At 48.8% G+C, this 15,117-nt stretch overlaps 1 protein-coding gene across 2 annotated transcripts in view; it reads right to left on the reverse strand.

Annotated features, from left to right (window-relative positions):
• TNFRSF8 (TNF receptor superfamily member 8) overlaps positions 1 to 14,539 on the reverse strand; it is a 38,854-nt gene extending 24,315 nt beyond the window's left edge. The window contains exons 1-5 of one of the 2 annotated variants that reach the window (XM_039842189.1): positions 14,376 to 14,539; positions 8,111 to 8,263; positions 4,517 to 4,610; positions 3,992 to 4,146; positions 1,855 to 1,971 (exon numbers count right to left, since the gene is read on the reverse strand). In XM_039842189.1, coding sequence (XP_039698123.1) covers positions 1,855 to 1,971; positions 3,992 to 4,146; positions 4,517 to 4,610; positions 8,111 to 8,198 — 454 coding nt within the window. In that variant the 5' untranslated portion in view covers positions 8,199 to 8,263; positions 14,376 to 14,539. The remainder of the gene's footprint in view (positions 1 to 1,854; positions 1,972 to 3,991; positions 4,147 to 4,516; positions 4,611 to 8,110; positions 8,264 to 14,375) is intronic. The other variant, XM_039842188.1, reaches the window with a different exon arrangement.
• Positions 14,540 to 15,117: the final 578 nt, after the last annotated feature.

Raw genomic sequence — 15,117 nt, forward strand, 5'->3', positions numbered from 1 at the left:
TGGAATCACTACAGCAGTAGATCCGACTAATATGACTTTGCTCAGTAAAAACACTTCTCCTGGGCAGGATACTTAGAGACCGCACGTGACGAAGATAAGGGACTGCACAGTCTCTCCCGCAACCTCCAGAGGGAGCGGGAACCGGGGAGGATTTGGGGAATTTGTGCAGAAGGCAAGAGCGGGCTCAGCGATCGTGAGATGACTTGGGGCGGTGACAGCCATCGTCACTACTGTGGCCATCAACACAATCGAGTGTGTGCGAGGCGGCATTCTTGGCCCTCTACCCAGATCAAACTAGTTTAACCCATTTCATTCCTGCGACTCTCTGAGATCGTCTGTTATTACTATGCCCATCTCACAGATGAGGAAATCGAGGCACAAATCGGTTAAGGAACGTGCTGGAGTTTCTAAGCTACGAAGTGGTTGAGCCAAGATTTGAACCCGGCACGTGGGCTCCAGGGCCCATGCTCTCCGTCCCTGTGCTCCATCCGCTGCCTTGCAGGGCTTCAGCTATGGGGGGGGAAAGGAACTCTTGGGCTCAGAGCCATCTTTTGCATCTCCATCTGACATGGCGTCTGTGACAGATTATAGGTTTTTTCTCAAAAGGCCACAGCAATTTTTCTGGCCCCGAATTTTTCCTTCCCTCGACTCAACATGTAGAGAGTTGGGGAAGTTACACCATGTGACTCCTAAGCCTGGGTCATAAAAAGGGATATGGCTTCTCTACCCTCCGCTCCCATCCTTGTGATCCGGCCATCAGGCCTTGAGGAAGCCCAGAGTTAGCCACACAGAGGCTGATACAGACAGGCACTGAGGCCCCCGCCAGCAGCTGCCATCAACCCCCAGACACACCGATGAATAAGCTTTCAGAGGATTCCAGCCTCCAGCCTTCGACTTTTCCAGATGAGACTCCAGACAGCATGAAGCAGAGACCAACTGTCCCCACAGTGCCCTGTCTGAATTCTGACCCACAGAATCCATGAGTATAATGAATGGTTTGTTTTTCACCACTAAGTTCTGAGAAAATTTATGACGTGGACTTAGTCACTGAACAGTGTGGCCCCCAGTGACGCCACACTGAGTGTTCTTCTCTCTGGTTGGTGTCCCTTTGCCTCTGGTCTGGGTTGCAGCATGAAAGGAACCTTAGACCAGGAGAAAGAATCACGCGTTCCCCCGGCGGCCTCTGTGAGTGGGCTGGGTCCTGGGTCACCTCCCCTGCCCTGTGTGGGCTTCATGGAAGTCACAGGGCAGTTGGCGATGCTAAGAGGCTGTGGTGAGCTGGCCGCAGGGAAAACACCTGCGGGCTGTGATTCTGCCATGGACACAGCAGTCACTCAGCAAGCGCTTGTCCGGAGTGTGCTCTGAGAGGCGGAGCAGTGGAGTGACCAGAGCCCAGAACTCGGTGGCAGACGCCCTATGCTCCAACTCCAGCCCTGCCACACTCTGAGGGCTTGTGGCCTTTAGAAGTCCCTTGACTTCCCAAAGCCTCAGTTTCCTCATCGATAAAATGGGGACAATCGCAATCTGTGCCACATAGGACAGTCACAAAAAATAATGAGACAAGTTTGGAACAGGGAGGCGATTAACAAATGTTTCCTTGCAGAAGAGAGCGAGCGAATAGAAACTCTCTGAAAAGGGGTTACTGTCATGAAAAACCCACCCCACAATCATGAGCGGGCGTCGCTGGAAGCTGGCTGCTCAAAACGCCAGAGCAGTGAGCCAGACTTCCGAGGGCTGAGCAGCCCAAGACCGAATTCGGTGCTCCCCACCCCCTGAGTCTCAGCCTCTCCTGCAAGACCCGCACCCCCTGCCCCCTGGAAGAGCCCCGGAGGAAAGACAAGACTCGACTCTCACCTCTTGAACAGCTCACGCAGGCCGTGCAGCGGCCGTCCCTGTCCAGGTAGTAATCCTGCTCGCACTGCTTCCTGCAGTTAGTGGACCCCTGAGGGCACGGCTGCTGTGGGGACAGCCCTGGGAAAAGAAGCGGAGAAGGTTCGGGCCACCTCGGCAGAGGCCTCGCCTCCCTACCAATCATCGAAGCCCCCCCAGCTCCACGGGCAGCTCCCAGATTCTGCGCATGTCCGGTCAGGCCTTCGGGGAGGAGTCGTGAGGCTGAGAGGTCAGGAATGTGTCTAAGGCCACACAAGAGAAGAGCCCCTGCGTCCCCTCTGCTTCCGGTCCCCACCTCAATCCACCTTTTCCACTATGCAGCACCCTCTCCCCATGCTCGCTGCTACGTGCCCGCCCTCCTCAAACCTCCCCTTTGAGTTCAGCAGCGAGGCAAGGACGCCTATCACAGCTTCTATTCCGCACGGTACAGGGTTTCCAGGCAACGTGGCGACGCAAGAAAAAGAGACAGAAGTGGTAATGGTTGGAAAGGAAGGTATCAGCCAGGTATGGACGGATGACACGCCGCGGCGCACAGATAGCCCAAAAGAATCTGCAGGTACCGGGTCACAACTACCGCGGGAATTTAACAAGGTAGTGGATGCAGTGCCACCGTATCGAAACCAATTGAATGTCTGCGTATTGGTTCGAACCACGTGAAATTGCTGTTTTGATAGGTCAGCCAGTCAAAGATTGGCCATTTCGCATGGTGCGAAATCATACTGACCATAAAGAGTCAGAACAGAACATCTTGACAAAGATCCCACGTGCATCATCATCAGAAATATCAAATACTAGAAATCTAACACGGAGCTGGAAATACCTCCACTCGGAAAATAAGAAAGCACTGTTGGGAGAATTGAAAGGCTGCCCGGGCAAACGTAGGGCTCTGTGCCCTCCGCATCCGCTCCACACCACAACGCGGTGGCTTCTTTCCAAACTGACCGACCTACGGATGTGGTTCGATCCAATCAAAATCCCAACAGGATGTTCTGTGGAATTTGAAAAGCTGATTCTAAAATGTGTATGGAAATGCAAATTACCAAGACTAGCCGATACACTGTTGCAGAACAAAGATGGAGAAGCTGCTCAGCCTTCCGTGCAGAGTTACCGAAAAACAACCGTGATGGAGACGCGGTGGATTCATGCAGAACAGACCGAAAGCCCCGCGGACTAGGACAGAGCGCGGAACTCCACCCACGCATTCGGGGACCTTCGATTTACAACAAAGCTGGCATGCAAGGCCATGGCGAAAGGACGGTTTATTTGACCAATAGTGTTGGCTCAACTGGTTATCCACGCGGACACTTGTGACGAGCCCACTGCCTCGCACCATGCCTACAAGCCAAGGTGGAGGGCAGATCTAAATGTGGAAGGCAAAACAATCGTGATCCTAGAAAATAAACACAGGTTGTGCCTGAGACTTCAGAGGAGGAAAAGACGTACGAGGCAGAACATAAAAAGCACTAGGCATAAAGGAAAAGATGGATCGGCTTGACCACATTAAATTTAAGACCGGCTTGTCGTGGAAAGACACCACTAAGAGAATGGGAAGGCAAGTCGCAGCGTGGGGGGCGGGGAGGGTATCTGAACACCACTATAGGACAAAGGGCTCAAAACTCAGAATTCTAAGAAGTCCCACAAATCAATTTTTAAAAAAAGAGAGAGAATTGAAAGGATACATTCACACAAAGATTTGTTTTTCCTTATTCATTATAGCCAAAAGGTGGAAACAACCCAACTATCCAAAAACTGGATAAGCAAAGTGTGGTGTACATTTACCATGGAAGGCTATTCAGTAACAAGCAGGAGAGAATGGAGGGAGGAGGGAAGCTCAGTCTGTCACCATGGAACCGCAAGGGTATCAAATCAACACACACAGGGGCTCCCCTGTGCCATTGCAAGCGCTGGCCTCTAGGAGGCGCTCAAGGCTGATGTGAAATGAGTGAGCCCTTCCATTATCTACTCTGGCCCTCGATGCCCTCAGCGCCCAGACCTTGGGACCCACTTCTCCCCTCACCTGCCTGGCCCACCCCACACCGCACCACCGCCCATCAGACACAGTGCTCTGGGAAAGAGCCCACGGCTTCCCTGGGGAAATTACCTGGCTCCGGCCCGGGCTTCCCCGCGGAGTGGGCAGAGCCGGGAGCCCTCATCATTTTGGAATCATCTTCCGGGGTGAGGTCCCCTCCAAGAAGCGTGGTCTTGGCATCGGAGCTTGCTGAGGTCAGGATGGGTTTGGCGTGGGGGGTGGTGTCACTGAGAAAGAAGCCAGAGATGGGACTGACAATTCTTCTTCTGGTAGGGCGAGGGAAGACTCTGCTCAGGGTAACTGTTTCTATAGAGACGGGGTCCCCAGACCCTCGGCCCACAGACTCTGGTGGGCCCACCGTCAGCTTCTGGGAGCAAGGGCTGTGTTTTCTAGGCCTCTGGGTCTCCTGTGTGCTCAGGGAAGGCTGGCACACAGTAGGGCCTCATATGACTTGTGGGCTTGGCAGAGAGGCATCCTGGAGCCTGACACCGTGGGCTGAACCCCGCCTTCACACCCGGCCCAGTTGTGTCCTGGGCGTCCTGCGGGGTGAGACAGCCCCCCATTAGGCTAGCTGGGTAGAAGGGAGCCGGGAGTCACCTGGCTAGCGCCTTGCAGTCCCCTGGGCTGGAGCTGCAGTCACGGCTGGTCCCTGGGGAGGGCCGCTCGCAGACTGTGTCCCTCTCCGCTGTACCTGCAGGGGGGGGACATAATGCCTTCAGAGTTGGTGCTGAGAAGTCTGAAGACTCCAGGATTAGACTTTTACCACCGCGAACCATGGTCTGGGATGGGGCACTTAGAAAACTCACTGGCCACCTGGTATTTGTGCCTGCCCAGCATCCATTCCCCCTTGGGGTAAGGCAGTCTGATTTTCCCCGGGCGATTACTCTACCCAATCTCAGGCTCTGTGTTTAGGGGCTGGGACTAACTGAACCCCGCTTCCCTTCCAGGAGTAGCCACGGGACTAGGCTGGGCCAGTCAACGCATTTCATCCCTCTAGCCATGATGGACTGGCTCAGGCATGGGCACATGACCCAGGCCATGTCTATGAGATGCGTTTTCAGGGTTTTGTTTTCGGTTGTTGAAAATGTAGGAAGGGGAAGCTGTCTTTCCACTGGGGCTGGACAGAAAGCAAGCCTGGAGTCGTTGGTCGGCATCTTACAGATACCCAGACACAGGGGAGTAGAGAAGAGAAAGAGGGAGAGACAGAGCTTCAGGAATGGATGCGGCCCTTCCTGAAACTATTCAGAGCTATCCCCAGACTTTTCAGTTACATGAGCCAAAAAAATTTTGAGATTTTGTGACTTGCAACACAGAGAGTCCGGAAGACTAGTGGATGGAAGCAGAGTGGAGAGGAAAATACACAGTACTTTCTGCCACGTGGACATGAGTTTGCCAGCCACCTCTGTCATGTCCTAGCTGTGCCAGGCAAGTCCACTGATTATAATAATACACTCTTCACAAGGCTATTGTCAGGATAACCAAAGAGTGTACCTCACACGCCTATCACACGATGTGACGTGTAATAAGTGCCCAATAAACGGTACGTCCTTTTCCTCATCTGGATCCCTTCCCATCACTTAGAAGGTGGCATATGACCTGACGTTTTCACTGCAGGTAGGATGAGCAAGGCTGACTTATCTTGTATACCCGCAGGATGGTGGGGTGACAAGGCCCAGGGGTGCCGTTCAGACTCCAACTCGGATGCTCCCTGCTCTGTGGACCCGAGCAATTTGCCTGCCATCTCTCGACTTCAATTTCCTCGCTTGTAAAATGGGGCTAATACAGTCTGCCTTATGGAGTTTTGAGAATTTCAGGAGAGAGAGACTGTACGAGCTCTTAGCGTGGGGCTTTGCGAGGAGCTGAATCTGAAACAGAAATGACTCTCCATTTTCCAGTTGGAGGGACGGAGGCCCTGGGAGTTGCCCCATGGGGGAGCCTACAGGGGAATTTAGAAATTAGCCAGGGTTTCGTAGCCAAAGGTTGGAGCACTTGGCACTGTCCAATGTAAATATGAGTTAATCACATAGGTCATTTTAAACTTTCTAGTAGCCACATTTAAAAGAGTAAAAAGAAACACATGAAATTAATTTAGATAATAGATTTACTTAACACAATAGATCTAAAATACTATGTCAGCAGGTAATCAATATAAAAAATAATTAATGAAATGTTTTACATTTTTATACTAAATATTTGAAATCCAGTATATGTTCTATGCTGACAGCACATCTCACTGCGATTGGGCACGTTTTAAGTGCTCAGTGGTCACATGTGGCCAGCTAGTGGTACCACCTTGGACAACACAGGTGTAGGGGCAGCAAAGAGGCATCTGGCGCCACCGTGTGGCAGTTATGGGAACACCACCGAGAGAGCTTCACCAGCCTGAGCTGGTCCACCTGCCCTGGCTGCAGCAACTGAACTCAAGGTTACTTTTCACAGAGATGCAAGAGTTTCTAAGCTGGAAAGTGGCCCCTGAGGCCTTCTAGTCACACCTCCACATTTGACAGATGGGAAGACTGATGCCCAGAGAGGCGTGGGAACATGCCTATAGATGCAAAGCTATACTAAATCCCAGTTATTGCATGCCCAGTCCAGAGTGCTTTGCACTCCACCACACCACCCCTGCGTGCAGGTGGTGGGCTTCTGCACACCCCTTAGCAGAGTGTTTTGTGTGACCCAGACCAAGGCTGAGTGGGAGGTAACTAAGTGAACGGGGAGGGAAAGGTGTCCCAGGCAGAGGGACCAGCATGTACAAAGAAAGACCGGGTAGAAGGGAGAAGCACTGCCCATCCACGGAACTAAAGCAGACAGACCGGGCGGGGCCCAGACAGTACAGGCTGATGCTGAGAGCTGGGGCTGGAGGAAGGAGGGGCCACAGCACCTCGGGTTGTGTTAAGTCTTCTTCTTGAGACTGTGCTTCTGGGAAGATGGAGCGGATGCCCTTTCCCCTCTCCCTCCCGCCAGGCACAGCTAAAAGCCCTGGACCTCATGTGTCAAACAAAGACTCTGAAAGGTGGGGAGGAAAAGGCAGCTTAGCGAGGGACTTTGGGGCCCGAGGAACAACTCAGTGGTGAGTCCCAGGCTTTTTCTCTTTGCTTCACACTCCCGGACTTGAAGTCCAACAAGCCTGCCACCCAGGAATGCCGAAGTACACAGACTTTAAAAAAAAGCCCCATAAAAACCTGTGTTCTTTTACCAAAGGATTGTGTCCTTATCATTAGAGCAATGGGAAGATAATAGTGTGTCAGGCAGTGTGTCACACACGATCTGATTTGGTTTTGCAAGAGAGGCTCTGGCTGTGTGCCATGGGGGACAAGTAGGAGGTAGGGAACCAGGAAGAGAATTGGGAAGCAAAACCCACAGGACTGGGGTTTGTGCTGTCTGTGCAGCGGGGTGAGCGGGGGTGAGCCCACGAGGGGAGGGAGGTGGAAGGGCAGGAGGGCGGGGGGAGGGGTGATGGTGCTTGGGGAAAAGAACCAGGTTGGTAGGGATCAAGGAGCCCAGTGTTGGCGCTTTTCTCCCCAGGGGACATGGCTCTCTCTGATCCTCTCTTGCCCCCACCCCATGTCCCCGGTGTGGCTGTGGCACTTCTTCTGGCCTGTGCTCTAAAGCCCACTCACTCCCCATGCCTCCCTTTTGAAAGGTACCCTCAGCGCCACCTGCACAGGCTCTGTGGCCCTTATCTTCTCTCTGGCTACCAACTGTCCTATACTGTCAGAAAATTAGAAGCCCAGAGAAGACAAGGAACTTGTCTGAGGTCACACAGCAAACTGGAAAAGAAACCAAGTTTCTCAGTCTTGATCCTGGTGCCCAATCTCTTGGCTCCTCTAACTCCCAAAGTGTCAATTGTGAAACAGGGAGACCAGCCCTAACCTTCCAAGAAACACCCAGGACACAAACTTGAGGTTTCTTTCCTGTTTATCGGGCATCAGAAAACTTTTGTGCTGAGCCTCAAACCAACCCAAAGCCCTCTTCCAGCCAGGCCTGTGCCTTGGGCCACCAGAGTCTCTCTGAGCCTAAGACACAGGTGAGAGGAAGGGGCGGCAGGTGCAACCAAGGCACCGTCATGAAAGGAAGGTGATCTGTCACACGGGAAGAAGAAAGTGAGAGGTGAGAAGTCATCCGGAGGTCGGGCGGTGGGGACAGCACCAGCACAGATCTGGGTCCTGGGCTGAGGGTGGAGGGACTTACCCTGGAACTTGACAATCTTCCCTTTGGGGCAGACAGAGTGCGGGGAGCAGCGGGCACAGGAGTTGGTGGCTGATGTGACACAGAACATGCCAGCCCGGCACTCACAGACGCGGGAGGAGTTCCAGGAACATGGCTGCTTCTCCACGAGGTCATCTAAGGGACACAGAGAAGGGTCACAGAGGACAGAGGGAGGGCGAGGGAAGGGATCCAGATGACCTCCCAGGGACAGTCTGGCATGTGAGAGAGGGTGCTGCTGTGGCCTTCCACTGGGCATGGCAGCTGGCATGCTCAGCCCTTCTTTCCAGAGTGTTCCTGAGGTGACAGCAAGAGGGCAGGCAGGGTCCATGAGCCAGCCTCCACCTCCCAGCCCACATCCCTGGACACTGCTAAAACGGTATGAAAAAAATCGATGTCCTGATTTTAAAGTGGGCAGAAAAGGAGGGTCATCAAATACATATTTCTAAGTGGAAGAAGCCAAGCTGAAAAGGCTGCCTACGGTGACTCCACCTACATGGCATTCTGGAAAAGACAAAACTGTAGAGACAATGAAAAGATCAGTGACTGCCAGGGTTTACAAGTAAAGGGAGGGGAGGATGAACAGACAGAACACAGAGGATGTTTAGGGCGGTGAGCCCACTCTGTACAATACTGCAATGAGAGAAAAATGACATTAGACATTTGTCAAGAACCATAGAACTGCATAACACAAAGAGCAAACCTTAAAGTAAACTATCAACTGTAGTGACTAAGGTACCAACACGTGATGACAGACCGAGCTGACGCAAGATGTTAATAATAGAGGAACCCGTGGGGCATGGTGGAGGAGGGGGGCATATGGAAACCCTGTGCTTTCTGCTCAATTTTTCAATAAATCTAAAACTATTCTTTAAAAAAAAAAAAAGTAGTCTATTAAGTATTTTTTTAATAAGCCAAAAATTTGAGAAAACTTTTCTCCAGAGGAGATATTCAAATGGCCAGTAAGCACATGGGAAGATGCTCAACATCACTCATCATCAGGGAAATGCAAACCAAAACCACAGTGAGATCGCACTTCATGTCCACCAGGATGGCAAGAACCAAGAAGACAGACAATAACAAGCGTTGGCGAGGATGTGGAGAAATCGGAACGCTCACACGATACTCGTGGGAATATAAATTAGACAGTGTTGTGGAAACCAGTTTGGCAGTTTCTCAAAAAGTTAAAGATTTATTATATGACTCAGCAATTCTACTCCTACGTATATACCCAAAAGAACTGAAAACACCTGTCCACACACAGACTTGTATGTGAATGTTCATAGCAGCATTATAGCAGCATTATTCTTAATAGCCAAAAAGTAGAAATAACCCACATGTCCATCAACATTATAAACAAAATGTGTTCTATCCACGTATATAAAAAGGAATGAAATCCTGACACCCGCTACGACGTGGATGAACCTTGAGAAAGAACATTATGCAAAGGAAGCCAGACACTAAAAAGTCACATAGAGCACGATTCCATTTATACAAAGTGTCCACAGCAGGCAAGTCCACAGAGACAGAAAGTAGATGGGAGGCGGTGGGAGGAGGAGAGCATTGGGAGGTAAGGGGTCTCTTCTTAGAGAGGCAGAAATGCTCTGGAATTGGATAGCGGCCGTGGTCGCGCATCGTGAATATACTAAAACCACTGCATTGTACACTTGAAAATGGTCACTGGTAAAAGTAATTAATTAATACAAACATCCCCGGAAAACAGTAAGAGGCATCCTTAGTCAACCAGAAATGAAGACTTCCTGAAACGTGGAAGTCAGATGCGAGTGGATGGAAGAAGGAGATCATGGCTAAAAATATACCCAAGAGGATTATGCCAGAAGCGGAGGCTCTGGGGTAGCCCCCGTCTCTGAGTGGGTACGTGGCAGAGGTGGGCCCTAGGGAATTCTACAGAGAATGCAGCAGGAGCATCCAGGTGAGTCAGCCTCCCCAGACTCCTCCTCCACTACACCACAGAGCTGGACACCAAGCATCTCCCCAAGGAGACTCTTGGGTCAAGTGAGGAGAAGGCTGGACGTTGCCTTGGGGCTGATCGAACCTGGGAGGAAAGGACCCTACAGACCCAGAAGCCCAGCCACTGGCAAACCCTGCCTGGTACCCTGCCCCACTGGCTTACCCCCACGACCGTCAGAGTTGGGGTTCACACGCAATCAGGTCATGAGATAGAAGTGCAAAACTAGAAGTCACCAAACTCGAGAGAAAATAAGCACCAAGAATAAACAGCCCCCAAATCAAAAAGCACTAACGCTTGAGGAAGCAGACAGAAAACAGAACAAGTCTTTGGAATCAGTATAATTACTATTCTCGCAGATGCAAAGGGAAATTGCAGCTATAAAAAAGAGTCCCTTCAAGCTTAATGTCATATTCAACGATTCTTGTTTCACCTGGGCGCAGAAACACTACATTTCCCAGCCTCCTTTGCAGTTGGGTTGGGGTCATGTGATAAGGTCCAGCCAATGAGATGTGGGTAGCAGTGATAAAAACTTCTCCCAAGCCTGGCCCCTAAAACCATCTCAGGACACTCTCCACTTTCTCTTCCTTGTTGCAGTGACCCTGGTGTGGCCCCTAACTCTCACCTATACCCCCAGATACTGTACTGTGGAGAGAATAAAATCCTGAGAATTCTCAAAAATCTGGAGAGAAGTAGACTGAGGGCAGTGAGCAGACATCCCTGGAAAACTCAAAAAAAATTCTCAGAGTAGCAGCGGCGCATAATGTCACAGGCCTGGGCAGAGGTAGAAAAGACTGCCTGGGCTTAACTTCCGGGAAGCCAGGCCAAGTTGTGGAAGTAAGCAGAAGACCCAGGAGTGGGGTACACCCCTTCCTAAGCAGTATGAGCTCTGGAAAAGGCTGACAGAAGGGAAAGCAGATCCCTGCCCCCGTCTCTGGCTACATGGTGCCTCCCATCCCGACCCCAGACTCCTAAAATGAGTTTCAAAACTAACACTCGGGATTCTTCAAAAAAATGAAAGTATCACCACACGATCAGCAAGTCCAATGCCGGGTATACACGCAAAAGACTTGAAAGCAGGGACCTGAACAGATATTTGTATCCCCGTATTCTCAGAAGCATTATTTGCAATAGCTAAAAGGTGGAACAACCCAAATGTCCATCAACATGAATGGATAAAAAAATGTGGTAGATCCATTCGGTGGAATATTATTCAGCCTTAAAAAGGAAATTCGAAATTCTGACACATGCTACAACTATGCTAAGTGAAAGAAGTCACAAAAGAATAAAATTGTATAATTCCACTTATATGAACTTCCTAGTGTAGTTAAATTCATAGACAGAGTAGAATGGCGGTTGCCAAAGGCTGAGGGACGGGGGAGAGGAACCATGTTTAATGGGGACAGAGTTTCTGTTGGGGAAGATAAAATCTTTCTGGAGCTGGACAGTATAATCGTTGCCCTAAAATGTGAATGTATTTAATACCACTGAACCGTATACTGAAAAATGGCTAAAATGATAAATTTTATGTTATGTATATTTTACCACAGTTTTTTTTTTTTAAAGTAACAGTCCCCAGCTGAAGCTCTGAGCTGAGAAGACAAACTAGAGCCCAGTGAAGTGGGCAGATGTATAGGGGACGTCACCCCCACGGCATCAGGGCAGAAAGAAGGTAAGTTTGAGCAAGAAAAAAAGCTGTAACGTGGCGACTTTGCAAACATACTATAGCAAGAAAGAAGGAAGGGAAGGAAGAGGGAAGGTGAGAAAAAAAAGAGAAAGATCTAAAAAAGACAGGAAGATCATTTGCAAAGACAAAGAACCCAGAGTCTAAGATAAGCTTCACACCCTAAAGGAACTTAGCTGAGAATATAAATTCGATAAAGGAAGAGCTCAAAGAAGAGATGATTTTTAAAAAGGAGGAGATAAGAAAGAAGACAAGCAGAACTAAAAAACAAAAAACAAACAAACAAACAAAAAAAACTGAGCTGCACAGCACCATCATTAGAAATGCAATCAATAAAATCCCAGTGTCCTGGGCACTAGGGGTACCTGGGAGGCAAGAAGCAGAAGATGAGACAGAAAACTGAGTTAATGGCATGGAGAAGAGATTGGGAAAATACCAGTGAATGCAAAGTAAAAAGACAAAGATACAAATGCCATGGAGGAAGATGAGATAGACAAGGAGGAAAGGCAAAGATAATCAAACATAAGCACAAAGTCGACATTGAAACAAGTGTATTCAGCAGAGAGAAAAATCCAAGTCGACTTCCCTGGAATGAAGAAAGAACTAAATCCACGGCTAGAACAGGCATACCAGTCCCAGGAGGAACTACTTCCAAACGATTACTATCAAGGCATATTCTGGTTCCACTTTTGGTCCTTAAAGATTAAACAAGAATGATTCTCGCAGTGGTCTATGACGAGTGGAGAAGAAGGCTAATTGCAATGTTAATCACGAGAAGACAACACACCGATGCCTGCTAAGCTCTAGAGAAAATTTGTCCCGGAAATAATATTATTCCAACCCAAGTTGTCATTCGAGTATAAAGACAACGAACATTCTCAAACGTGAAAGCAGTAAAGGCTTTCAAATGGACAAAGATGAGTCTTTCCTGAAAAATCCACGTGACCGTGAAATCGAGCAATAAATCAAAATGGAAAATCCAGGAATGGAGAAGCTGTAGTAAAAATGTACTCACAGTGCACAATGGGTAAATTTAAAGAGCAAAGGTAAGCTGACATGCCAAGGGACTTAAGGCCACAGAAAAAGAATATAAGCATCACTGACTATGATAAAGTAAAAATATGTAAGCAATAAACGTCAGGAAGAGAGAGGACAGGGAGGTGGGCAAGCGAATTACGTCATTTTTCATCACAGGGAGTCAACCTACGCTCCACTGTCCCAAAATTGAAATGAGTAGAATATGACTTTAAAACAAGACGTAGTGGTTCCTTAAATGATTCCTAACCACTTATTGATTTTCATAACCTCTTTTCTTAATTTTAGAGGTTTTTTTAAGGAACTACTCTCTCTTGTAGTTTAGTTTCTTCTCTTTAGCTCCTTCTTCCTCCAATACACTTGAATAAAATTAAATGTAATCTTTTTAATGCCATAAATAGTATGATCCCATCCTCTTAAAAATTCCTTCTTTCTGTAGTCTGGCTACTAACCTACCCATTTTTCTCTCTGTGTAGAGGTACCGAGAAATGTCAGTTATCCAGTGATGGGGGAGGGGGCGCTTCTGTAGTGCTTGGATTTTTGATAGTGAACACGTATAACTCACTTAGTAAAATGCCGTCATTAATTTTAAAAATTTAAAGCTATACCAGAGGAAAAAACAAAAACAAAAAGAATGGCAATACTAATATCGAACAAAAATGGAATTAAGTCACAGACATTACAAGGAACAAAGAAGTATATTTCATGTTGATAAAAGGGCCAACTCACTAAGAAAACATAACATTCATGAGCATCTACCTCATAACATAGCTTTGACATATATAAAGCAAAAATAGATAGAACACAATGAAAATCTGATGAAAAACAAGCATATTGAGAGAGAGATTTTTAACGCATCTGTCTCAGAGATCAACCCCTGTGAAGGTGACAAAAATAAATGAGAATGCGTATTATTTAAATAACACAATTAACAAACTTGATCTAATAGGTATAGATAGAATTTTGTATGCCACAAACGGAATACATATCTTTTCCCAAACACACTAAACATGTTAAGAAATATGAATGGTTATTAGGCCAAGAAATCCTAACAAATTTCCCCACCCCACCCACCAAAAAAACCCGTTGTGAAGCAAAATAAACACCAGAGAGCACACAAACCACATTCACTAACCACCATCAGAAACTAACAACCAAAGTGCTTATCGAAAGATTCTCCTGGAAGCACTGTAGTCTCAGGGAAAGAACACAGCTCTCGGTATCAGATCATCAGTTCAACTTCCAATTGTGCCACTGAACAGAGTTTTGTAACTTTGGAAAGGCCTGAAATCTCTCTAAACCTCCGTTTTCTCACTGTAAAGCAGGGATAAGAACAGAATCGTCTCCTGGGGCTTTGGGGAAGATTCAACTCAATAAACGTGAGTCCCTCTCTGGAGAAAACATATTAACTAAGTCTCTCCAAAGAGTATGGATGCAAAAGATTATGGCTGATATCAATTCCCAAATCCAGAGGGGCAAACTGAGGCACCAGGGGACCAATTCAGAGTATAGTCACCAAATCTAGATGCTCCCCAACTTCTTCTAGAGAACGAGGCTCTCACCTCCACAGCTCACGCAGGCCGTGCATCGGCCGTCGCTGTCCACGTAGTAGTCCTGCTCGCACTGCTTCCTGCAATCGGATGGCTTCTGCGGGCACGGCTGCTGTGGGGACAGCCCTGGGAAAAGAAGCGGAGAAGCTCCAGGCCAGGCCACCTTGGCAAAGGTCTCACTCCCCGCCACCGCCCACCTCCACCTCTCGTCCCTGAAGCCCTTCTCGGCAATACCCCTAAACTCCCCAAACATGTCAGTGCAACTCCTGTGTTTTAGATGGAAGCACTAATGCCCAAGCGGGCAGACCTTGCCCAAGGTCACCTGGTAGACAGGAGAAGCAGTGCCAGTGGGATAAGAGCTGGGCCTGGGATTCCAGGGCTGCCACATGCCACCTGCCCGGCCTTGGGCAAGTTCCGATGACCTCATGGTCACTATTAAGTTAATAATAGGATGCACCTCCTACGTTTGTTGCAAGGATTAGAGATTGTGAAGATAAACATGTATAAAGTCCTACGGCTATCTCCGGCTCACGGCAAGCACTGGATGAGCACCGGTCCTTAGCATCCCTGCCAGGAGTCCCGCTGCACTGTGGGAACTGGAGAGCCACAGTCCGTAGACTGTGAGGAGCCTAATCCAGCCTGAGGGGCATACAAATCACCCAGCAGTCCCTGACCTCCAGTGTATAGGGATGGGAAATGCATGACATCGAGACCGAGTGCATGCGGCAAAAGGACAGGAGGTGTCCCCGCCGTT

Source organism: Pteropus medius, unplaced genomic scaffold, assembly GCF_902729225.1.
Source record: "Pteropus medius unplaced genomic scaffold, Ma_sr-lr_union100, whole genome shotgun sequence".
Classification (NCBI taxonomy): domain Eukaryota; kingdom Metazoa; phylum Chordata; class Mammalia; order Chiroptera; family Pteropodidae; genus Pteropus; species Pteropus medius.